General features: G+C 36.6%; 1 protein-coding gene across 2 annotated transcripts in view; it reads right to left on the minus strand.

Annotated features, from left to right (window-relative positions):
• Window positions 1-27,820, minus strand: part of LOC145686171 (BBSome complex member BBS4-like) — a 49,572-nt gene that overhangs the window by 2,827 nt on the left and 18,925 nt on the right. For both annotated transcript variants that reach the window (XM_081759198.1, XM_081759191.1), the window contains exons 6-10: window positions 21,978-22,140; window positions 18,839-18,992; window positions 12,522-12,644; window positions 8,358-8,529; window positions 5,350-5,561 (exon numbers count right to left, since the gene is read on the minus strand). In XM_081759198.1, the coding sequence (XP_081615324.1) occupies window positions 5,350-5,561; window positions 8,358-8,529; window positions 12,522-12,644; window positions 18,839-18,992; window positions 21,978-22,140 (824 nt within the window). The remainder of the gene's footprint in view (window positions 1-5,349; window positions 5,562-8,357; window positions 8,530-12,521; window positions 12,645-18,838; window positions 18,993-21,977; window positions 22,141-27,820) is intronic.

The raw sequence follows: 27,820 nt of genomic DNA on the forward strand, positions 1-27,820 counted from the left end.
GTCGGTATTAGAGTGTATTAGAGCGAAGGAATTGCTATGTGAAAAATTTGAATGAAGAGAAAAAAATGTACGATGTAGGGAGAAAACATTAAAAATAAAACTCAATGTAACCACGTGACTGCATTGCAATATGGCGCCCTATGGACGTTTACAGCTTTTCCTACGTTCTTTCTTTTTCTCCTTTCTTATTTCTATCCCTATTATTGTAACCACGTGACTTTGCATTCCTACATGGTGTCTACATGAACGTTTATAGATCTTTCTCTGTTCATTTTTCCCTCTACTTGTTCCCTTAGCTTCCTGCAATAAACAACAACAAGCGCCTACGTGGACGATTACAGCTTTTCCTCTCCCTACTTGTTTCCATTCTTATTAATAAAACCACATGACCCTGCATTCCAATGTGGTGCCTTAGTTTTTCCTCTGTTCTTCCCTACTTGTTTTCACCCCTATCTGAGAAATGTTTTAGCGAAAGGTCTTATATTGTGTAATTATGTCTTGACTATTTCCTGGAATACAGTATAAAAACTTGCCAACGTCAGATTCCGCAAGCAATGCTAATAACTTTATTTCATTTGAACTCATTTGAACCTTCGTTTTCAAACAGTGTATTCTTGTTTAGACAAACTATTACAAAACAGAATTTTAAAAATATTTTCGTAAACGTTCCGGAGATCCTTTTATTTAAAAGTAGAAAATCTACATTAAGATAAATGATTATCCTGAAGACACATCCTTACAATATTTTATTGTTGAGTTGGTAATCGACAATTTTATGCTTTGATGTGATCAAATCATCAACCTGCGTGTCTGATATTCCAGGATTGATATGAAATAATTGGCTACGTACTTTAATTTATAAAGTGGTGAATTATGTATGAACAAAACCGCATTAGAAGTCGGTGCGCTGATTACGTGTCCGATGCTTTGTATGGCTAGCCACAATCTTTTGATGGCTGACAATTCATATGGTATTCGTATGTTAGATTTCACCGAAGGCAAATACACAATTCCTTCAGGTGGAATTTCAGTAAATATACAAATGTGTACATTGTATTCGTACATTTATATCACACAGCTTGTAGCGGCTACCAGAAAAGAAAGAATGGGACATGTACAACAATCGTGACTATAACTTACTCTACATATCCTTTCATTTTTTGCATAATATCCTATGCCCTCCCTGCTGGTTTAATGGCTAACGCGTGCGCCTTTGATGCATGAGATTTCGGGTTCGATTCCCAGTGGGAAAGGATTAATTGCATTACGATGGTCCGGATTTCACCTTCAATTGCAAGTCCACGTCTCACCCAACCTTGGTAGTGAAAAGGAACGCTAAACTTCAATAAACAATAATAATGTATCAAACTTCCAAATTTTCGCTGCAAAGAACCAACATTATCCAGGATGAACCTTGGGGGTCACGAGATTTACCCAATCTTTGCCATTCCTACGATCCGAAGAATGCTTAACGGAAAAGTTTAGAAGCAAAATACTCTTAAGCCTGTAAAACTGGCTAACATCATTTGCTTAAATTGTCTTTAGTCAAAACAGCGAGAAAAATATGTTTGATTTTTGCTGCTCTGTAAGTTTGCCACTTGTGCTAAGTTGGACAGTTTCCCTCGAAACCGAAAGTGGCCAACAGATTTCATTGTACAGCCTTTTATTATAATAATAATAATAATAAAAATCTGGCTACTCATCAGTTTGTAAGGTCCTATTCACACAACCGTACGTACGAAATTATAATACTTTCGTTTGAAATTAAGGCTCTCAATTGACACATTTATACAGGGTGCGGCACGTAAAACCGGCCCGTCGTAATATTCTGGTATATTGTGTTTTTGGCAACACTTAAATAATCTACCTTCCTATATGACACGACGGTTCGTGTTCCTGTTTGGGCATGCCATTCTTATGACACGATTGGGTTCGATTCTCGTTTGTCCCTGTGAGGGAAAGCCATTCTTATGACCGGTAGGGTTCGTGTCTTGTCTGGTACGCCTATCTGGTGACCCAACTGGGTATGATTCTTGCATTCGGACACTAAAGATTTTCATTTACAAAGGGTCTAACGGATGGAACGGAATGAGAAACTCCTTTCTGTATACTAGTGGTTAGATGCTGTGGGACGAATTGCACCAGATCACAAGTCAAGACGGGTTCGATCCAAGCTGATATATGCGCGTACCCACCCTCGGTGACACGCCCACTTCGCATCCATACAATTTCTACAACACCAAGTAAAATATTCTTACCGTTCCAGTAGTGATTTGCGTATGAGACTGGTATGAAACAACTGAAATAAAATACATATATGAAATTGATTTACTTAAACACAGACATTATACATGAAACTTACTTCTTACAAAATACCTACTTCTGTATTTTGATTAATATGTATATTATTGATATATTTTGAAGTTTTGTATTTTAGATTTTTCCTTTTATCATTTTAACATATTAAATTTAAGCCCATGAATTTTTATTGGAGAATAAAAAAAAAAAAAATAAATAAAAAAAGAATTTCGAAAAATTAATTCAGAATTATATGCTATGTCGACGAAGCCGGCTCATTGCGTAACAAGAGACATGATTACTTTGCACATGTTGCTCACTGAACACTAACTCACATAACACTTCGATTTGGAGATTTCAGAAGAAGGTGGGGGGGTCAGTGGATTTTTTGGAGGGCAATCCTTTTAGATTCTTCTTCCCATTTTTGAATGGATTTTAGACTTTCTTGATTAGCTCCAATTTTCATTGTCCGGCTGGGTAGTCGACCGTGAACTTACTTACGGTGCCACTGATGAACAATCTAAGAAGTAAATTTATCCCTTGTCTTACCTACATCGCTTTATCACGAATATAAGTAAAATTCAATAATAGATTTGGTATTTGTTCTTGAACAGCAACATTTGCAAGGAACTGAGACAACGTGGTTTACCTTAATCCCAGATAAGTTAGATGTTTCGATGCATTTTCGTTGAAATTCACCTTAACTTACGTAGGTAACGAAATAACATAGGTTCCACAGTTCACTGATACATATTTTAGCACAATAACATAAATGATGACCAAATTATCGATGGATTTCGTTGGTAAGTTGTTCACGTCATTTCTTTATGATGGCGTCCATTCGCACAGTAGTTCTCGCGCCTTTTCTATCTAGCGTCTGTATTCTTGCGCTTAGGATGACAGAGAGAAATTTGAAAAATATCTATACAAAATGTTCTTTACAAGGAATATATATATCAAAAGGTGTTATAAGTATTCACCATTAGAATTATATATTTAAAGTATTAAAAATAGTAAACATATTCTTCGATTAAAATAGATTTCAAGGGACTACTTTTTATAAAGTTACAACCACCTCTCATTCCTTTATGCGATGAACAAAAGATACAAGTCACCATTCACAGTACTGCCAACTCATTGAAAAGGATAAAACTAACAAAGTTTGCGTCGACGTATAATCCATGGAGCCTTATTCCACTTCAACCAAGAGTAACTGGGAAAATTAAATGGAATGGGAGTGAGGGGGGCCACACGCTCATACCTACCAAGTGATGGCGTGTCGAGGTCGGGTCGACTTACGTGACCTGCAGCAGTCACGTGCAGCCGCAGCCAGTGAAACTTGTCGAAACCAGTTGAGAAAAAGGCCTCGTTGTGTTAAGCCGGGTGAGTGTCAGTGTGTGATAATGCCGTATTCGATACCCGAGCGTGTTGCCATTGTTGAAGGGTTCATTCTCACTGGACCTTTTGTGAAAACAAAGAATTTGTTTCGGGAGAAATTTCCAGGACGTTCTGTGCCAGCAAAAAGCACCATTCAGGAATTGATTGAAAAATGGCGGCGTACAGGATCGGTTCAAAATGCTCCCAGGAACAGACGACCATTTGTTTGCACGACAGTGAACGGTGACGTGTATATGGGAATCCTGGAGGAGTTTTATACACACTTGACCGAAGAGGAGCGTCAGTTATGTTACTTTCAGCAGGACGGTGCAACATGCCACACATCAGCTGCATCATTGTCCCTTGTGCATGAGATGTTTACACCAGAGAGGACAATCAGCAAAGGCTTGTAGCCTCCTCGGTCACCAGACTTGTCCACGTGTGACTTTTACTTATGGGGACTGTTAAAGGGAAGAGTATACGAAACAAATCCACACACAATTGAAGAGCTCAAGACCAGGATCCAGGATGTCACCAATAGCATTACAACACAAGAACTGACAAGGGTATATATGAATCTCCTCAATCGTGCTCACCTGTGTGTTGAAGTGGACGGAGGACACTTTCAGCACCTGCTGTGAAGGCTGCTGTGAAGGTGAGTAGTCATATTCAATACATTACATTTCATTTATGTGTTGTAGTTAATCATATTCAATACATTACATTTCATTTTATGTGTTCACTTTACGGGCCTGTTTTAAGTGCCGCACCCTGTATTTGTTATTTTAATCCCATCTATGGATAAAAATACATTTTTTAAACAGAGACAAAAAAAAAAAAAAAAAAAGACTGAACTTCCAATAAAAAAACTACGAAGTATTAGGAACCAACCACGAACTCAAAAATGTTTACAAGCAATTGAACTTGGATTAGTGTGTTTCAAAATATACGGTACATAAAATGAGAGTAATCTTTAGACATATTGGACATTGTAAAACCACACTCAATCCCATCTATGGATAAAAATACATTTTTTAAACAGAGACAAAAAAAAAAAAAAAAAAGACTGAACTTCCAATAAAAAAACTACGAAGTATTAGGAACCAACCACGAACTCAAAAATGTTTACAAGCAATTGAACTTGGATTAGTGTGTTTCAAAATATACGGTACATAAAATGAGAGTAATCTTTAGACATATTGAACATTGTAAAACCACACTCAAGAACTCTTATTATTCTACTTACAGATTTCTGTAATTCCTGAATTTTCTTTAAACTTTGAAGCTTTCAACTCTGCCCTGGAGTCTTGGTCACGGAGGATAAAAACAGGACTTGTAAGTGTTTCCATACAACACAGCTCTTTCCTTGGTAAGTCCCTTTCATTTTATTCCTTGATGATTTTATTCTTTTTCTTCCTGTTTTTATCCTCCGTGACCAAGACTCCAGGGGTGGGTCGAAAGCTTGGAAGTTTAAAGGAAATTCAGGAATTCCAGAAATCTGTAAGTAGGATGATATTCATATTGGATTTTCTGAAAGCAAGAGTGTGGAATAATTATGCACTGTTTAAAAACAAATCGTAACTAAATTAATCAATTAAAAAGAAAAAAAAAACATCGGAAGTATATTTTACTACGAAGTACAAGAAATTTTACGTAATTTGGCATGTAACTTACTTCTTGATCGATATCAAAAGTTGATGACTGCCGAAGTTTTGTAATTCGCTGGTCGAATTGACTTAACAATTTTGCAGCTCCTACACTATCTCCTTGACCGTACAGAAATATGGCGTAATTCAACGGGATTGATGGGTCTTTGGATTCTAAACGCATCGCCTGATCATATGCATGCCGAGCATTATCTGGGTCTTCTAGATGCTTCAAAGTTACTGCAAAAGAAAAAGAATTTATTATAAAATAATTATATTCTTCGATAGCACAGATTACCATTAACTGTATGCTAGCTATGCAACTGATGAAAATTGGTTTGCATTGGAAATTAAATTCTCACTACAACTTTTGCTTTCACAATATTTATATTTATTTCTCAACCAAGTTAGAGAACTGTGAAGACATTTTACACTGAATCGTGAAACAGAATATTAGAAGGAAACTGTCTTGAGCTTAATTTGAAAGGAATCATCTTAGAATTCGTCTAACAGGATTAACAAGAGAAAACCAGATTGGAAGAATCTTAAGTCTGGATAGCCAGCAGTGGATAGCAAAGTGAGCTAATTGTTGAATGGCTTAATTTTAGCTAGAGGAGAAAATTGTGCAACAAGATACACAACTCATTCTCCTTATCTGGAACAAAGAGGAATTACCACAGGAGTGGAAAGAATGAATCATTGTTCCAATTCACAACGAAGACGACAAAGCGGATTGTAATAATTAGCGAGGCATTTCTCTTGTGTCAACATCCTATAAAATTCTCTCAAACATTTTATTAGCAAGATGATCTCATACGCGGATGAAACTATTGGAGATTATCAGTGTGGATTTAAACGAAATCAATGAACTATGGACCAGATATTTACCATTCGACAAATACTCGAAAAGAAATGGGAATACAAGACTCCGTTACATCAATTATTTATTGATTTTAGAAAGGATTACGATTCTATTAGGGAATAAATATAACACAGCACTTGCAGAATTTGGAATACCGAAAAAGCTAATTAGATTAATTAAGGTGTGTTTAAACGAATCCCAAAGTAAAGTCCGAGTAGGAAAATTCTTGTCCAAGAGCTTCCTCGTCGAGAATGGCATGAAACAAGGAGATATGTTGTCGACATTACGTATTATTCAACTTTATTCTGGAGTACGCTATAAGGAAAATCAACCAGTGCCTAGAGCTGAATGGTATTCACCAGGTCACGGCGTACGCTGTTGATGTAAATCTGATAGGAGAACAACAGAAGGAAATGAAAAGATATTAAATGCTTGCAGGTTTAGAAGTAAATGCAGAAAAAACTTAAATACGTGGAAGATCACTGGGATCGTATTACTGCAAATTATGGATACGTCAAAGTATTAAATAATGTTTTGATAAAGTGGATACTTTCAAGTACCTAGGATCAACATTAACAGACCAAAATCATATCCACGAAGACAATAAATGTCGACTGAAAGCAGGGAATCCGTGATGTTGTCGCGAATTCTGTCGAGGAATTTGAAGCTCAAAATATATAAGACGATAATCATGCCTGTTGTTTCGTATTGTTGCGAAACATGATCTCTTACTTAAAGGGAAGAGCGCAAACTGAAAGTATCTGAGAAGAAAATCCTGAGACGAATATTCGGACTCAAGAGGAACGGCAATCGAGAATGGCGGAAACTTCATAAGGAGGAACTACATAATTTACACTCTTCACCAAACATTGTTAGAGTCACCAAATCTAGGAGGCTCAGATGGGCAGGTCATATTACGAGAATGAAAGAAAATAGGATCGCTTTCAAAGTTTTGACTGGAAACCCAATCGGAAAACGTCCATTACGAAGATCTAGACGCAGATGGAAGGACAATATTAAGATGAATCTCACAGAAATAGTAATACAAAGTAGAAAATTGGATTCAGTTGAGGTAAGGACAAGTCATTGGAGAAGTTTTATGAACGCGACATTGAACCTCCGGGTTTTATAGGCCACAGAGTTAATTATTTAGTTCTTTTACGGTAAAAGAATATTTTGTGAAATATAACGGAAATTTAGAAGGTTTATGTTTTGTCTGTATTTAGATAGATAAAAAATTTAAAAAAAGAAAAAAACTGATACGTATACACAGAAAACATATCCTGGCGATACAACTAGTTGATGGAGAAATGATCCCAATAAATTCCTTTAAATTGGAAGCATTCATATGTCAATGGAATAAAAAAAATCACTGGTAGTAATTAGTTTTTGAAAAAGACAAAATTCGTTGGGTTAAATTCTGACCCTTTTACCCCCTACTCTACGATTTCGAATATGTTATTATTCCCCTCGTTTACCTTCATTTTTAATATTCCCGCGGAAACAACAGCTTGCATGAGTCTCTTCATTCCTCTCATTTTCATACATTCATTCTCACCATCGTGATTAATTCGATTGGGTAAAAAAAAACATGATTAACTAAGCAAAATCACCATCATCACAACGCTGAACACGTATTTCAGACTTCGACCCTTTCTGATTTTGAAAACGCTCCTGCGTATACTATAAGCCATTACTGGACACCTTGTATATCACATCGCTATTAACAAATCGTATATAATAACTTTCTTTAAGTAATAATTAAAAACTTGTTGTGACTCATTGAAAATTTTGGGTTGCGAGTCGAGCGAGCAAGAAAATTTTTAACAAATGTATTTCTTTGCAAACTGTCAACAATATTGATTTAATAGGGTGCCAATTCTTTTACAGGGCGCCGCGTCGTTTACTGTTTATCGACATCTGTTCTATTTTCTTGCTCATTCGCCCCCCCCCCCCTTGCTATTAGCACCCGGGGCGACCATCCTGCATGCCCCCTTCCTAGCTACGGCTCTGTATATAACACTTCTTTAAAGGTTTACATCAATATTCACATAGAATTTGTAACTGAAATCAGCGTACATCATATGACGTTCTTTTACAAATTATTATATTTACTGTTATATTATATCTCCTGATAATTCTTACATATTATTTTTAATTAGTACACAACTTACTTGCAAGTAACATAAATGTTTGTCCTCTGTGCGGTCGTAAATTAATGGATGCAGACAGAAAATGAAATGCTGATGCATACTGCTGCATTGTCAGGTGAACCAATCCTAAATTATAAAGTACTTTCCAATCCAAAGGCGCAAGGTAATTGGCTCTCTTCAAACAACTGATTGCCTAAAAAGAAAAGATGATAATACACATGCGCTACAAAGAATTACTGTTCTCTGGATTCCCATTCACTACATAAAATTGCATTCTGATTATTTTAAGACGATATAATAGAACGTAGCCGCATTACTGAAACACACTTTGTTCAGAAAACCATCGTCATTGCACAACTCGATTTGCGGGACATTAAATCATAAGTGTTAAATGTTGTAACAATGATATGGATTCTGTAAACGCTTACGTAGTAAGCAGCACATACTTGCTCGAGACATTTGAAGTTCTCTACCAGCTCTCGCTATAGACTTTGGAGGGCGGCGTTGAAAACAATCTCAAATCTCTCGTCATCTGCCTCAGACGTGGAAAGCGTACCAGAAGAGTTTCCTTTATGAATTATCCTATTGTCTTGAATTGCTGATACCACTTGCGAATAGAGTTTTTTTTTTTTTTTTTTTTTTTTGATATGTGTATGTGATGTGTGGTATACTCTTTCTACTATTTTCTGCTAAATGCTTTGCTCCTCAACTGGGAATTTCTTTGCTCGAGCTATACATCCTCAATTTCATGTGTATAAACCCAAGAACATCTTTAATCAAAGCCTACATACTACCCAACAGTTTCCCCCTTCACTCTGCTGACAGACACGTCATGACATTCTGTAAATCAAAGGTAGAAGATCGTTTGCCGATAACAATTTTCGTTTTCGACAGAGAGAAACAGTCTGTTACAGATATTATGACGGACAAACAGTAAACGTAGTCTTTTCCTTATTGATTGAGTAGTTGTGCTTTAATGAGGACGTCAGCAGCCCTTTTCCTTATGGAGCCATAAAAACAGCATTACACATACCGTTTTCTTTCATTTTTTTTTAGATATTACGCCGTATCTTTGCTACTAAACGCTACAATACTATGGATTGTATCATATCTTATAGGCCTAACGAATGTTTACATTAAATTATCTGGAAGGTCAAATGAATAAATTATGAAGATGAGGTTCGTACAAGCAGTTCTTACAGTATGATTTCTGCAAGCTACACAACGTTGCCACTTGATGGAAATTCTGAATAGAAAACACGGGAAAGATCCAAGTTGTGCGATTATTCAAGATATAAAAATTGATAACGAATGAAGAATGTGTAGCTGGTATGATTCAACTGATGTGATGTTTGACATGTGTGAGATCATAAATTATGATAAAATGTTGAAAGATGTTATAGTGGTACTTGACAGCCTTCTAAGTTTCAGTGTTCACTATGGATCATTGCATTGTTGATGTTGATGATAGTATGGGATGCTTCTCCGATCGTTTCTGTCAACACAGCAAACTCATAATATTTCAAGAGCCGCTGAGATACCTGTTGTTCGCACGGGGAAAGTAGCTTTATGAAAAACAAGAGAAAACACCGATTTTGGGGATGTTATTTTTCACCCTTCTCACTTCCCATGCCACAGGATGCCGAACATGGACTGGATATTAAGGGTCTTCACTACAGCGAAATTAAACTATCGCTAATTTTAGAGTTTTTCTGTAATGCCTTCAAAGCAAATAAAAATATTCGAAAAGCAGAAACGTAGTGAACTAGACAATACGATTTTGCATGTAATACCGTTACCACAACTCATCTATCTGCTTTCGATTTGCAGCTGTAGATGGATTTAACATTTTTTGCGGGTTGTGTAAATAGCGGCATACCAAAAACAGATAGCTGAATTGTGGTAAAGGTATCACATGCAAAATCGTATTGTCTAGTTCACCATGTTTCTGCTTTTCGAATATTTTTATTTGTTTTGAAGATTAAAAAAAAAATCTAAGATTAGCGGTAGTTTAATTTCGCTATAGTGAAGACCCTTAATATCGGTCGTTATCTATTATTTTTACATGTATCGCCCTTGCCGAAAATATGCTAAAAACCCAACCCCCTTGCTGATAATATGCTACAAATCTAATTTAAGCCAGAAGTCACTCATGTACTACATCATCAAAATCGGTGCAGAAGTCTAAGAAGAATTAGGGAGCAAACATCGTTATATTCATTGTTATGTATATAGATGATGTGTAATAGGTGGACGATGAATGTTTACATATAGTAAACAAATCGTGCTAGGAAGTTTTATGCGGTATGCGAATCGTACGGCATGGCATTTTTGAAAGTTGCAGCTTCCAGCACTACAGATAACTCAGATTCTTTAAGTATTTAACAGAATTGTCGCACAGATTAATCCAATTACTCACTGCTATACGGGGCTCATCCTGACCTTGAAAGTCAGGGAAGGTCAGGGAAATGCTTCAAAATGTGTCAAAAATCAGAGGAATCTACTATATTTCACAGAATATTTTTTTTTCTTTCTGACCACAGAACATATGAAAAAAAAAAAAACACCTCAAATAGTCAAAACAGATGGAAAAAGAAAAGAGCTGAAAAAAAGAAAATTATCTTTAGAAACAAAGAAGTTTAAGAAGCGCAAAAGCGTCAAACCTTCAAGCTTTGAAAGAAGAACGGAACCAAATGCTACAGAAGAAACACACAGATTTATTACTTGTAGATAGAGATAGGCAGAATTCTTATGAGTGGTACTAGTTTTTTATTGTATTCCAAATACAGGAAGTTTGACTCAGAAGTATTTACAGTAAGAAATCAAAATGGCCATGGTGGAGGATAATAAAATAAATGATCTTCTTTTCTAAGCTTATCCATAAATGATAGTGTTCCTGGTTTCAACGGGTCAGGGAAAATTCACTTACTTAGTCCTGGAAACTCAGGGAAAGTTCTGGGAAGTCAATACCAGAATTTTAGTATGATCCTTGATATAGTTATTGTACACTAGTGTGATCTGTAGGATAATTTTATGAAATACCTGAATTCTGGATATCACTGTTTGAATATACTTATTTATCTGGTTTTCTGTGCCAGCAAGTTGTATAACTGTGTATAAAACATGTCCAAAGAAAAACCTAACAAGAATATCCAATTATAATACCTACATAGTTTTCGCTAAACGCTAAACGTTTCTGTTAGTGGTTAACTTTTCTTCTTTAATATTAAAGGTGCAGTTTCCAGTTATTGTGACCTCGCTCTCGATGGTTGGACGATTAAGGCTTGTGTTTTAAACTGACACACAATCATAGTTATACGTCTTGCAAATAAAATCAGATAAATAAACACACTGCTGAACAAGACTGCACTTATTTAATACAAAAACACATTTACACGTGACGTTTCGATCTTCTAGCCAAGATCCTCATCAGACGTCACGTGTAACGTGAAGATCGAAACGTCACGTGTAACTGTGTTTTTATAGTGTGTTTATTTATCTTGTGTTTTAGTTCTATTGATTTTAAGGTTCCACTTATTACAAAAGTTACGAGAATAAATATATTGTACGTTATACGCTATTACTTCTTATTTGTATTGATTTTTCACATGCTAGTAAAGCTATATTGTCAGCAAATGTAAAAATGAAGATGTCACTGTTATTACTTTCCTTAAAATTATGGCTAAAAATCATATTACTAAAATCTAAGCCATATTCGCTTTTATTCTTTGAAATTGAACTAGGAATTAGCCTTCTCGGTTTTCGGAATCTATGACCATGTTAGCCCGTCATGTATAACGGATGACGTTCCTTGGCGACCACATTCTACGAGGAAAAGGATAGAAGCGCTCTGAGACCTGTATGTTAGGTGCCATCCCGGCACTTGCCTGGGGGAAATGAGGAAAACCAACAAAAACCTCACTTAGGATGGCTGACCTGAAAAAGCATTTACACTTTTTCTACGAAGTGTGTCCACCGAGAATCGAACCCGAGACCGCTCGCACTAAAGGCGAGAGCATTAGCGATTACGCTACGCGAGGCCACTCTTTGGAATTGGAATATGCCCTTATAGTGATGAATAACTACTAATGGTTATGATTAAGAGATCCATGGTCTTTTCTTAACTTCTTATTGAAATGGTTTTAAATATGAGTATACGTACTGTTGGTGCACGAAAATACTTACAGCCACATATTTCTTTTTCCCAAAGAAGCACATTCCAATGTTGTTCCACAGTGCAGATGATTCAGGAATATATTGTGAAGCCACACGATATTTTGCAAGAGCTACGTCATAATCCTGATGACCCTGAAAATAATAAACAAATAAATGTTATGGAACTAGATAAATGTAAATTTAAACAATAAATATAAAACGACTGGGAATTTACATTACTTAACATTTTAGGATTTCTTGTTGAAATATTTCTAAGGAAGCAAAATACGGCACTTACGGTTCAACACTTAACAGGAAAATTCAAGGACCCTTCCAGACAAAATTATGTTATAGTTGCAACTAGTTATATAGTGATAAATCTATTAAATTAAATGTATGAAGCACACGATTAAAATTATTTCTCAAAATATTCAACCTCATTTCTCCGCTCACAGGTCTCTAAATGAAGAAGAATGCATTTGATTTAAGCGAATATTTTCTTCAGTCGTAAAACGAAAAGTAAAACGAGAGGTGATGAAGAGAACTGCTTGCAAGGAAACTGAAAAATTACGCTTATGTTAAAATTATTTCTGCGCATTTTGGATGATTATATTTACTCGAGTATAATGCGCAATCTTTCCACCTAAATTTTACTTCCAAAATTAAGAGTATACATTAGAATTGATGGCGCATTAGATTCGAGCACGACAATACAAACAATGCTTTAGGCTAAATATATAACATTGCTTCGCAACATTTATCCATTGTCAAACAACAATTGCTTCCGTAATAAGTAATGAATCAAAAGCGTTTGTTGCAACTTAAGATAAATTCTTCACTTATCACAGTAGAGATACTTTTATTGCATAAAATACTATGCTCCATCTGAATATTACATTTGCCATCAAAAACTTACGTTTTCAAGATGTTGAAAATTTCTGGTGTGCATTTGAATCGATGGCGTCTTACATTCAAGTACATACCGTATTTGATTTTATACTTGTAGTAGTGCTATCTATACATGTTCTTAGATGCCTTTAGTAAGACATCTAAGACATATATACCTTTAGTAAAGACTATAAATTAATAACATATAGCAGCTGTTAACTTTTTTTTCTAGCAACAACTTAATTCTAACATAACTGCTCTACAGATGGTTGTTCGCTGTATATCCGACCATTTTGGAACCGGTGCGGTCACCTGGCTTATCATGCTGGAACTATGGGTTTGCTGCCAGGAGCAGTGTTGTGTCTGACCTTGTAGGTGCTTAAGTGTTGGCACTGAGTATTATCAAATGGCGCCGAAAATCAATTGGTATTGGGAGGGTTATATAATAGCCCTCTTCCATGCTAAGTTTTCGTACGTACGCATTGTGAAATAGTATCGAGAGAATGCGATAACACTCGGGGTGGTACTGCGAAAGCTATTGTGGCCCGTTACACATAACAGGTTCCCCTTGCGAAACATTCACCCACGAAAAATACCAGACGAAGGGCTGTACGCAAAGTGACACCCGTAGTGGTAAACGGGATCCGTCGATTGGCGTGTCAAGAAAATTTCCCGACGCACCATGATATGTGCCACAGATTCCACCTAGCACCGTCAACTGTGAACAAAATAATTCGCAAGCGCCTCAGTTTGAAGTGTGTGCAGAAGGCCCGTATACACCACCTGCTACTGCGTCACACTACCGAACGTAAGACGAACTGCAGGAAACTGTATGGGAAGTACCTGGCGGGTTCCAAATGGAAGAATGTTCTTACAATGGATGAATCATATGTCCGCCTCACTGATGGTGGTCACATTCGAGCGATCATCTGCCGTGATATTGACAGCAAGGGGCGCAGCAACTTTGTTCGTCAGTGCAGGAAAAGTTTCCCTCGTGGCTTTATGGTTGTGAGATTCGGATATGAGGGTAAGTTGATAATACGCAAGGTGGACAAAAGCGTCAAGATGAATGCAAGGAGCGTGTAAGGATCCATTCTGACACATGTCTATTGGAGAGACATCTCACAATTGTATGGAGTGGACGCGAACGAGGTGATGATCCATATGGATAAAGCTTCGAGTCAAATTATCAGAACATCACTACATTTTTATTAGAAAATGGCAGAGGAATTAGAAATTCGTATCATTCTGTTTGAAGACATTCCTGTGAAAAGCCCACCCAGATGCCAGTCATTTTTTTTTCTTTGGCGCATTTGAACTGTTGAAACTGTTGAAACGTCTCCAACATCGTCGCCTGCACACCCTGGATGGTCTCTGAAAAGCTTATAGGGAGGAGTGGGACAGGATTTCCATGCCTGTCCTGCGCCGGAGCTTGCTGCAATGGAAATTGCGATGCTGTGCGATAGTCTACAATGCTGGGAGTCCAATAGTATATGATTGGTGGTGCCGGAACGGTATATCTTAAGGTAAGTAATTCTCAAAAATGGTCGGATATCAAGCGAACAACTTTCTGTATTAACGATTCGTTACCGTCTTAATAATAATAAAATTCGACATAATAACAATGATAATTTATTTGTACTTAAAACTTAAAGGGATTTACAAAGTACAAAAATTTATACATCATCATCAATGATATAAGCAGGTTTAACATAAGTGTAAGAACTTTTAAGCTATAATCACATGAAACTCACATTTATCTCTTATTTCCACGTGCTGAACCATGCCATTAGCCGAAGTCGACTGCATCGAGATCGTCAAGATGTTGGATGGTAGATATGCCTACCCTGTAGCTTGTAATTTCAATGAAAGCCATCCTCAACATACTCCAGTTTCGCATGTTGTAGTAGCACAGTTACTGACTAAGTTTGAAGAAACAGGTACAGTCGAGGACAGGCCACGATCGGGTAGACCAACGCCAGAACTGCCATTGAGGACGGCAGAGTTATTGCAGTACTCACATCATTTATTCAGTCTCCACAGCACAGCACACACCGATTATTACGGGAATGTCATGTTAGCCAAACCTCCATTTGCAAGGGGTTGAAGACGCATAAGTGGCATCCTTACAAGCTACAGCTGCAGCAACATCTTTTAGAGGGTGACCCAGATCTGAGAATGCAATTTTGTGAGTGGGCAGTGGAACAATTAAGGCAGGACTCCAACTTTGCAATGCAAATTTTACACATTGATGAAATGATTACAGACGGTAGGTTCGTCAGTATCTGGACTAATATTTTCCTGCTCGATGCATTGGTCGACGTGAGCCATTAGAATGGCCTGCCAGATCACCATTGGATGTGTGGAATCACCTCAAGGCAATATATGGCGAAAAGATTACGGATCTGGATCATTTAGAACAACGGATACAGGATGCATGTGCAGAAATCATACCTGAGACATTTGTCTGTGTTCATACAGTTTGGAAGACAAATTTGAGTTTCAGGTAATTATAACTTCAAAATTATTACAATTGAATCTGCTTACACCATTGATTTTTTCTTGAAATTATATCCCTGTTTCATATATCACATGACCCCCTTCCTATTTAAACTTTTTAAGCGATATTCAAAATGGCGCCCGTTTATCTGACACGAACTATAAAGGTTTCTCCTCGGCCTAATGTGTCCCTACAATTACCAGTTCTAGCTAGCTACACTCATTTTCATTCTATAAAGGGTCGTAAGGGACTTATGACTCACCTTGCATATATATAAACGCTTGCAAAGCAAAGAGGAACACCTTGAAGCTAGGGCGGGTTTTCGTTATGTAGAAATTGTAAATCAATGTGCTTCTTCTGTGGTTGGTAACAACGGCGAAGTGTCAATGATATTATTTCAACTTATGTCGAGAATGTCCATGTTGAAATTTAATTTTGATACCTTCATTCGAATGAAAAAAAAAAAAAGAAAAGAAAAAAAGAAATCTCGTATGCCTTTTTTCTACGGACAATTATTTTTTTTTATCACTTCCACATTATCAATGCTGTGTTTTATGTTTTATATAGCTTTTAGGAGTTCTAAATACCTAATATTGGAGAGTCAATTTATTTGGTATGACGAGTATGTTCTTTCAGTCTGGTGTGTATGTATGTTCCTTTTGATCATGCCTATGTGTCTTGGCAAGAGCATAAGACTTCATAGGCACATAAGAGTTCAGTGGATTAGTAAAGAAACTTTTATATCCTGTTACTTTTTCTCTATGTTCTTTGAAGATACTAATGCTATGTTAAAATTATGCTTCTGATATTTTGTAATTTGCTTTAAACCAAATTTCATACCGTAGCTGTTTTTCTTTCCGATGTTTAATAAGTTGATTTCAGTTGTTCTGTCATTATCATTGGAACATAGAATTAAGGCTCCACGAAAAAAAAAAAAAAAAAAAAATCTAATAAATGTTAGTCTTCCTTTTATTTGAGTATGTCGAATATGCGTGTGAATATTATGTGCCTGCTGAATCTTTGCAGTATATATTGGCGAGAAATTTCCTACCTATGTACACAACGACAAATTCAGGAAATTTATACTGTTGTTATTTTCAGTTTGTTTCTTTCCTTTTTCTTGTTTTTTTCCTTTTTTAATGTTAGAATGTATAGAATTTAGATTATTTTATGTAAGTTCAAACTGAGGATGTCCTTATATAAATGAATTGTATCGTCTACGAATCAGTAGTATTGCGTGTATTGTAATTTTACATATTTTAAAATTTTAGTTTCAAAGTGATTCGACACCGTTACTGCATTTGCTAAAAAAAATAGAGACAGAAGGTTTTCCATAACAAATCTGTCCATCTATTTGTGCAATTTCCTACATTTTTTGTAAGATACCCAATCTTCTGTGTCAGGAATTTTGATATCATTTCTGACTGTACATATAAGTTTTCGATGATGAGGGTGACATCCAGCTCAAGATGTTCGCTGACGTCGTAAGCATTTATCTTCATTAAGAAGCTTGGAGCACAGAGGTTAGTTTCTTGTATACACATTAATTAATAAACAATATGCATTCCTATTTCATCTTTGTTACTACAGGTTTCCTGAATTAATTTCAGATAATTATTTCACATTTTATACTGTCCTTTACAAAGTAAATCTTTCTACATAGTTATAACTTAAGGAACTCTTAAACCTAAAAGACTGAGTAGGAAAACATAGGATTGTTTTATTTTTTTAACCTCCGCTAAGCCACCAGAACTACGTGAGATTTGTTCACTAGACGTCGCTCATTCTGCTCACGCTTGATTTGATTTCTCCAGGCTGCTGCTGATTCAAGATCATACAATTCAGAATAAACGACGCCTTTCACGAACCATATGATTCATGCGTTCATCGAAGTCATCTACAGCCACAGATTTCCACCCTTTACTATTCTCATCACGTACGTCGGGAGGTCTTTCTTTAAATTCTCTACAGCACTCACGCACACAGCAATCACTTCAGTTCCCGTCAAATCTTTATTCATTCGACGATGAATTGCGGCTGTATTATATTCTTTCACTTCGAGAAATCGAATTCCATTACGTACTTCACACTTGGCGGGCGCTTCGATTGCACTCGATATCTTTCCATACTTGCTTCTTCACAACGATTGAATGACAGATTCTATCTATGGGTGTGGAGGATGGATGACGATCAATGAACAACTTTGTCTTATCCCCATGTCGCCATCTCATGTAGTTCTAGCATCAGGATTAGGAATTAGATTTCTGGGCTTTCGGAATCTATGGTCACGTTAGCCCATCACATATACGAGATGACGTTCCTCGGCGGTCACACTATCCGAGGAAAGGGAATGAAGAAAGGATTGGAGAAGGAAGGAAACGGCCTGGGACCTATATGTTAGGTACCATCCCGGCATTTGCCACATCTGAATGAGGAAAACCTCACGCAGGATAGGTGGTTTGAAAAAGCTTTTACACTTTTTCGACTGCATGTCCCCACCGATAATCAAGCCCAGGACTCATGTAGTTCCACTCCGGTGGCTTAACAGAGGTTGAAAATAAAAACGACCCTTGTCATTACACCGAAACTGTTCTAATTCTTTATCTAGTAGTAGTAATAAAGATAAAAGCCAAACTGTTCTGCTTTCCAATAAACTGCTTTAACATAAACTCCGAATTATTATAAATTGTTGAAAAATTATATTTAACATTTTCGCTGACAGTTGTCAGTATTGTGAAAAAGACTTAAGTAAGAAAAGGAATTTAGCACGGACAGACGTAGGAAATAAAATATTTACTTATATAAATATCTCTTCCTATCTAAGTCTTGTCAAGCTGACAGTTGTCACCAGCGAAAATTCGACGTTTGACATTACTTCTAAACAGTCCGTAACAATTAGGAGGGTCAAAGTGAATATCATTTGAGTTTATCACTCTGTTAATTCTTCCTTCTTCATTACCTGCATCATTGATCCAGCTGCTAATAACGCCCTTGTACATAAAGGATCGTGTGCCAACGCTGTTCCAAGCTTCTCAAATGCCTTTTGATGTTGGCCCGTTTGCATATATAGCAGTCCTAAAGTAGTTGCTAATTCTGAATTGTCAGGAGAATATCTGTAAAAGACAAAAATTAGCTTGGTAATTGGTAGCATTTAAGATTTTAATATAGTATTTTTGACAAGCGATCGCTAAATGAGTTCTATAATACGGAAAATAAAGCAAAATTAAAAGAAATAAAATAAACAGCATTTTATTTCGTAGCTTGCGATGAAATTACAGTATGCATACATTACAATTTATACATTAAATGAACCAGCTGGCATGATTGAGCGGTCTAACGAGGGACTATCAATCTTTTACACCGTTGTGCCACAATATTTGATATAGAGCATATGAATGTATCAGTAATCAAAGTTATTCGAGAAACATGGTCGCCCGTTCAGTCCCCCCTCCCTCCTGGATTTAAGAAGAGTGTTCCGTTCTTTGAAGTGCATATCAAGACATAATAATTTGTTTACTCACATACTATAGTTCTTTATATACGACGGTCGTTCGGAAAGTAACCTCCGATTGGTTAAAAACAAACTCATAAGTAAATAAGAAGAATGTATTATATACATTTAAAAACTATTTCTTTGCTCTATTTTTCAACATAGTTTCCACAAACATACAAGCACTTATCATAATCTCTGCACTAGCTTAGAAATTCATCAGTATAAAAATCTCCCGCCTGTGATCACATCTTCCAGCGTGTGTCATTACGTCATATAACACCGTCCTAGAAATTTGTGGAAATTCATCGGAAAGCTGCGAGATTGTGAAACGTCGATCTTCACAAACTTATCCATCAATTTTCTGAACGAGTTCATCAGTGACCACAGATGACCTGCCACTCCTCTGTTCGTCATGAATGTTTGTTCACACTTGATTATCACACTTGCTTCATATACAGCACAAAAATCCCGATGAATAGCTGCTGCCCAATATTGTTTTGTCGTAGGAAAACGTATAACAGCTCGCACCTCGCACTTGGAAGAGTTTTTCTATTACAGCACATTTTGAGACGCTACAAAAGTGGAACCTATCACGTTAACTTTCATTCTATCACGGCTGGATGCAGACTGATATATTGCGCACATCTGTGCAAAGATGGTAGCGCTGCTCCCACTACTTCACACACAGTGACCAATCGGAGGTTACTTTCCGAACGTGCCTCGTATTTATATTAAATACCACAGTTTATTTACTGTAGTTAATACGGATATGTGAGTAAACACTTGTTTTGGTTGATGTATTATACGCTCATGTGTGCACCGAAGTGTGTGTGTGTATTCGCGACTGCGTTTGTGTCGGTTTTTTGTTTCCCCTGGAATCGATGTTTTGCTCTTCTTTGAAAAAATCCTGAGGGCGTCCCTGTCTAGAAAAAACAAGATTTCTTTCCCAGGTACAAAATTACGCATTAAATTTGAGTTAAATACAGTTATGTATTGAAAAATCAACTATACTTTGAATTTACTTAATGGATTTTCTTAAAATATATCGATTTAAAAAAAAAAATAAAATAACGGTGAAATCACTGAAATATCCAAAACGAAGAAGAAAATGCGATTATTAATTCAATAATAACATTGCTTCATCTTACGAAGAAAAGAAATATTTCTTCCCGTGATCATGTCAGATAGAATAACTATCTCAGAAAACCTACATTCTGTATTCTATAATAAAATCGATATGCATATGCCATGCAGTATTAGTAGAATACTACACACATTTTAATAGTTTTGAATTTCTGCACTTACCCAAAAAGGAAGGACAAATTGTCAAACTGAGAGATATTGATGGGACATATTTCATTTTACACTTCCAAACTATGCTATGCATGTCGGAAAACTTACAGGACAGCTTTGTCCGTCCGTCCGTTTGTCGACAGGTATCAGAGCAAAACCGGTAAGAGATACCAAGATGCAGGTTTTTGCAATCTATTCAGAGTCCCAAGTATATGTTCCATCTTCTTCATTAACTATCTATTCAAAACAGAAGTAGTTCAAATTAGTCATTTCCGGTTTCAATGTTTATCACCATAGAACGAAAACTGTAACAGATAGCGAGAAGCGTTTTTGCAAACGATTCAACGTCTCGTGGCAATTTATCATTACTATCTTTAACACTCTACCAAAACCGGAAGTGGTTGAAATTTACTAATACTACCAGTTTCAATGCTGATTTTCATAGAGCAAAACTGTACAAGAGATATCAAGGTGTCTGCCGTGGCAGTGTCAAAACGATTCTGAGACAAGACCTGCAACGTTATCAGTATAAGATACAGGTAATGAAACAATTGCTCCCGGTAGATAGACTGAGTCGAAAGACTTCTTGTGATACATTGCTGGGCAAGTGGAATGAGGACGAAACTTCTTCAGCATCTAATCACGTCAGATGAGGCTCATTCTCATCTGTCTGGGTATATTACCAAGTAAGCTGTAGGTTTTGGGGTAGACAAAATCCCTCGCAATCTTCACGAAAAGCCACTGCACAGTGTCGAAGAGACCGTATGGTGTGGTATATCATGCGTGTGTGATCAATCTATATTTTTTTGAGATAGAACATACCTCTGCCTTTACAATTATTGCCAAGTGCTACAACCACATTTTTCGTTCCAGAGTTTCAACGCCTTGGTCTGTCACACATGTGCCTTTGTCTAATTTCAGGATTTGGTAACATTTATTAGCCATCAAGTTCACCAGATTTAACACCACCAGACGATTTTCCTTGAAGTTACCTGAAGGAAAGGTATACGCCGAAAATCCCCAGACACCTCATATGCTGCACCACACCTTGCTGCCGATGAGACAGAGTACAGGAATGTTCTCATTCCAGCATTAACTATCTCGAGTACGTGATATTCAACATTTAATACAGTGTGCAAAAACCTCTGTGTCCCAACTGTGTTAAATAACAAAGTTTGTAGAAATAGATTATTACAACCCAAAATATTTGTGTTTAAAATGTGTCCCATCAATATGGGATAACTAGTATATAAATATAAAAATGAATATTATAGATATAATAAAGACATAAGATTCAATGAAATGTTCTCACTCTAAAGCTTTGTTGTAGATGTCTATGGCACTTTGAATGTCGTTCTCCATAATATAGATCTTGCTCAACATTACGAAGGAACGATCATGATGATTCAGTTGAATGGCTTGCTGCAGATACTCTTTAGCTTTGTCATATTCTTTCACATACATCAAACAAACTCCTGAAAAATACGAAAACATATATATTACATAGAAGCACATTTTTCTGATATGAAGAATATATTTTCTATCGTATTTATTTGATAGAAAATTGCCGAACACATAACCGTTTTAGGCCTGCTATACACTACAATATAGATCCTAGAAAATCTCTTACGATTTTTCCTAGAGTCAAAATCTCAACGTGTATGGCATCAGATCGCATGTCATTTCCTACGTTCCGAACGATCCTATCAGATTTTTGGTGTTTAGAGCACGCTCTATTTCGGAACAAAAATTCGTAAGATTTCGATTTCAGCGATATCAGGTGAGAGCAAGTGAAAACAATTGTTTTCTCCCGTTCAACCGTATATCAGTGAAAATGCAAAAAATATTCGACAAAATGATGAGTGGTGCAAGGACTGATGAGGTATGTTTTGCTAATTTATATTCTGATTTTTATGCTTTGTTTAGAGATGTGCAATTTAACAATATGGCGCTTAGTATCAATATCAGTAAGATGTCCAGTGTAGTTACGTGTATGACACAAAAGGATAGGATTTCCTACAAGATATTTCGTAACATTTTTCCTCACATAAATCCTAGGACTTATAGTGTATTGCTGGCCTTATACCCTTAAGAACACTATTACCTTTCTCTCGTATGTTTATAAACAGCAACTACCTTAAAGCTTTTTTTTTTTTAACGTTTTAGTTGCGTGGAAATCACAGAAATGGAAAAAAGTTTAAAATGAGCATTGCTTTAATTCCTTTGCTTGGCATTCTTCCTCTAAAGCAGCGATAATCAAATGGTTACCCAAGATTATGTTTATCCAACCCACGATTATTTTTTTTCTTTTCTTTTTAAAGTTCCATGCATAACAAGAAGAATGTAGTTGAAAGCTGAATCGAGACTTGACTTTAACTGTAAAAATATTTTCTCTAACCTTTTGATTATTATGTCCATTCAGCACGGTAAATTCGTCAGCACAGGTCAGATGTTTGGAAAAATGTAATTTCATAGAGTTAATTTCGAATTGGCTCCATCATCATAGATATTCTGCCATTATTGGCAGGTCACTTGCTGCAACTAAGAAGCTTCCATGCTCCTCAGTCTTCCGCTAACCTTCACAGTCTTCACGAAGGATTTTTCTGTTTTCATATTGTCCATTAATTGTAGTCTCCTTCGCCTCCTCCCTCTCTTTTCTGCCCTCCTACCCTCTAGCAAGTCCCTCATGATACAGTTCCTTCCTATCTAATGTCCCAACCAGTTTCTCTTCCTCTTCTTAATAATATCTTAAATTGTTCTTTTTGCTCCCTACCATTTCTAACACCCTCTCATTCGTTTTCCGCTCAACCCAGCTGATTCATTCCATTCTTCTCCACACCCACATTTCGAAAGCTTCCAGTCGTTTTTCATCATTTTTGCGTAATATCCATGTTTTTGACCCATACAGTACAATACTCCACATGAAGCATGTTATGAGTCTTTTCTCAAACTCTTTATCCAAGGCCCCCACAAAATAGGATCTTCTTCCTCCTAAAGACTTCTTTCGCCATTTCTTACCCTTGCTTTTATTTCACATTCACATTTCATATCATTACTAATAATACTACCCAAGTATCGAAAACTAGTCACCTGCTCGATTTTCTCCCCTCCTACTTCTATATCTGATACCGACCCCTTCGTTCCAATCACCATGGCCATGGTTTTGTCTTTCTAACATTTATTTTCATGTTGGCCTAATCTGATTTTCACGAAGCTTTGCACTCCTTGTAAACAATGCAGACTGCAGTGCACAAATGTTGCCAACTAATTAAACAAAAAATGTTATATGCAAATTTGTGCTAAGAAATGAATAAACAAACTGAAGGGGGGAAACAATGAGATTAAAAATAAAATGGCATGGGCTTGTGATAAGAGAATCAGGAACCATTTTCTCTCGTTTGCAGTGGCGTACGCGCTGCTCTCCTGAATGTTTGAACTACTATATAAACGCATACACGCATCAGGAGGAAGAAGGGCAGAACGTTGAATTTCTTCTACCAGTATAAATTACAACTAAAACTTACTATTCCCACTCCTAACGTTTCCTCTAACTGAGAATCTACCTAAAATGTTAGGATTCAGAGCCACTATTACATGATGACTTAGTGTTCCTACTAGCAGATCTATGGTTGGATGGATGGGTTAAAGTTTATAGTCCCCTTCAACAACAAGGTTCTATAAGATTTGGACCTACACCCGATCGAGTGATCCGAACTACATGAACTTCCTCCGGAAATCGAACGCGGGTCTCCCGCCCGACGCGGTTCATATAGCCACAAAGGAGTTAATTATGAGATATAGAAACATGTGCAGTTGTACTCACGACTTCTATTCAAAATTGAGCTCTAGGGGGGCCACGGTGGCTCAGTGGTAGAGTTCACCTCTGGTACATGGGTTTCCTGGTTCGATCCCAGTTCACGCCAAGTGAACCTTGTGGTAGAGAAACACCGTGTGCGTGGATTTCCTCTGGGTCCTTCAGTTTCCTCCCACTTTCTTCATTCCAACATTTCATTCATGTTTTCATCATCACCGTCTCCTTTAGCCTAGCCTGCATAACAGTGGGATGTAAAACTCGTAAAATTTCATTTCATTTCATTTCAAAATTGAGCTCCTTGTATGTTTCCATTATAGGCGAGCGAGTGTTTGGAACAAGCAATTGTTCATTCTGCAAGAACTTGAAAACTACTGAGTTTACTTATTTATTGAATAGAGAATTTATTATTTTATTTCCTTTGTTATATGTAATAAAATACCTATAAAATATATTTTGAATCCTCGTGGCTTATCCTTTCATTTGATATCTAACAGAAAAGTTACGCCATAAACTAATATCAGTCATGAGAGTATGAAGACTCTATCGACATCTTATTCAACAAATTCCAAGAAACTTTTTAGATTCTACATAGGAATAAAGACACATTTTTTAACATGCACATAGTACCTCCTCTTAATTTCTCTGCAGCCAGGAAAAAAATAAGACTCAAAAGTTATGAACATTCCTATCGAATATTATAAAAATTCTTAAATGTTGAAGATTCCTTTGTACATTATTTCATTTCTGGCACCGAGTATTCGGTTTTTGCATCTTTTAAATGGTCATTTATTCTGATCGCATTTTAAAAAGGCGATATACAAATTATAACTGAAAAAATTAGCCTCATATTACTTCGTAGTGAATCACTAAAATAGGTTTTATCCTCTTTAACTGCTCTCTATCCCCCTCACTCTCTCTCTCTCTCTCTCTCTCTCTCTCTTTTTTTTTTTTAATTGACTCATGTCTAATGAAAGGTCAAACAAAGATCTGAAATACTATAAGGAACTTATTATCTTCAATAAGAACAGCGAGTTCACTTGATTTCTTTTTCATTTTCTTAGCCCATTTTCATGAAATGACACCATTCTTTGTGAAAAACTGAAAAATAACTATGAGTTAGCAACAGTGAAAATGAGACTAATTACAGTTTATTCTTCCATGAGCAAATAGTACACAACAAATGCAATGTATTATGGTAATTCATCTATTGTTAAGGCACAGTAAGAACATTTAGGTTTCAACTCAAAGTATGTATCTATATGGAATCGAAATCTTGAACCAAAATCGAATTTGTAAGGGAAAACTGTTACAACAAATGACAAAACACAAGAAGTGCGCGCCACAATTTAAAGATGTCGCCCAAGGAAGCCAGCAGGTTACCTGCTGCTTCGAGTTATTCTGTTAAACATAAACAAGGTAAACCCGTAAGTGCAGAAGAAAAGCTAATACTTTATCAAACGATATCAATGTTGTTCAATTCACTTGAAGAAAATTAAGACCTATAGTAGCTAATTTTCATGTTCTCATAGAACATTTATTTACTTACTTTGTAGTACTGAAGTTAGTATTTTTACATTTGCATGCTAAGAAAGCACATCAATAAATTGAACTAAAGGGAGAAATGTACCATCTGTTTTTCATGGATATGCTTAATGATTTAGGTAATAGATGAACAAGAAATAATCTCCCATAATGATAAATATGCTTGCTGTTACGTACTAGCGCCATCTCTTTATCGTTTAGTTGATAATTTGACATAACTCATTGTAATTTCATCTATAATTACAGTTTGGAGAAAAATAACAATGTTCAGTTGCTGTTAAAGGAGGGGGGATTATATAGTATTGGGTATTTTGCCCTATATCACGGCAATGGTGTGAGATTGAGACGAGTAATGCACATCACAGTAGCAGAAATACAATGCACGTGCTGCAGCAGAGATATTGCGGGAAACAGACGAAACAATTTCCTCTTCACCAATCAGCAAATAGTCGTGCGCGCAGTGATACAACATCAAGTTACGCGGTTTGTTTTTGAAAGGTGCAAAGGACTGTGAAAAACGCTTTACTTGGCCTAGACACATGAAAAAATGAACAGAATATGCAGAATAGAATAAGCATTTTTAAAAAGTACGACTTATATACACTCAACAAGCTAATGCCTAAGGAGAGCCAAGGAAAATGGAAAATGGCACCCAAGTATGGTCCTTATTTTGTTCTGGCCCGCATTATAAATTGGGCACCACTGTTTTACAGGACCAACAACCTACTCCCATTTTTAACTGAACGCCAAGCAAAGTTAACTCAACAAAAATGATGACTCATGCTTCAAGTACATAGGTAATAAGTCCTACAATATTGTTGGATGTATGTTCGCGTTTTTTAAGTGTGGTTTTATACACACGTGATTACTGCATAAATACGAGGGTCGTTCGGGAAGTAACCTCCGACAATTTATTATATACATCTAAAAACAACTACTTTGCTCTATTTTTCAACATAGTTTCCATAAACATTTAAACACTCATCATATCTCTGCACTAGCCAAGAAATTCCATCAGCATAAAACTCTCCAGCCTGCGACCACATCTTTCAGCTCCGCTCATCACCAAAGCGCTGAGATCCTGGAAATTTGTGGAAATTCATCGGAAAGCTCCGAGATTGTGGAACATCGATTTTTACGAACTTTTCCATAAATTTTTTGGACCACTGAACGAGTTTAACAGTGACCACTAATGGCCTGACACTCCTCTCTTCATCGTGAATATTTGTTCGTCCACTTTAAAATGTCGAACCCACTTACGAACAACTCCTTCAGTAATCACACTTGGTCCATACCGCACAAAGTTCCCGATGAATAGCTGCTGCCGAATATTATTTTGCCAAAAGAAAACGTTATAACAGCTCGCGCCTCACACTCGGTGGGTTTTCTATTGCAACATCCATTTTAAGACGCTACAAAAGTGGAACAGATAACCTTCACTCTACCACGGCTAGATGCAGTCTGATCTACTGCGCATATCTGTGCAAAGATGGTAGCGCTGCCCTCACTACTTCACGCACAGTGACCAATCGGAGGTTAGTTTCCGAACGCGCCTCGTGAATGTATAAATATAAATGAAAGTCTTAGCTGAAAGCATTTCCACTTTTAAAGAGGTCTCTAATAAAAAAAACTGATATTCCGTCTGCTAATGTCAGACATATCATAGGTACAAAGGAAGAAGAAGGTAGCATGTAACAGATACAATAGAAAGCTGAATCAGTCTATAAAGCAAAGAATTCATACTGTGTACAGAACGGGAGCATACCGACAAATGAAAGAACAATACTATGGGTTTCAAA

The sequence above is a fragment of the Thermobia domestica genome, chromosome 1 (assembly GCF_964235325.1).
Source record: "Thermobia domestica chromosome 1, izTheDome1.hap1.1, whole genome shotgun sequence".
Lineage (NCBI taxonomy): Eukaryota > Metazoa > Arthropoda > Insecta > Zygentoma > Lepismatidae > Thermobia > Thermobia domestica.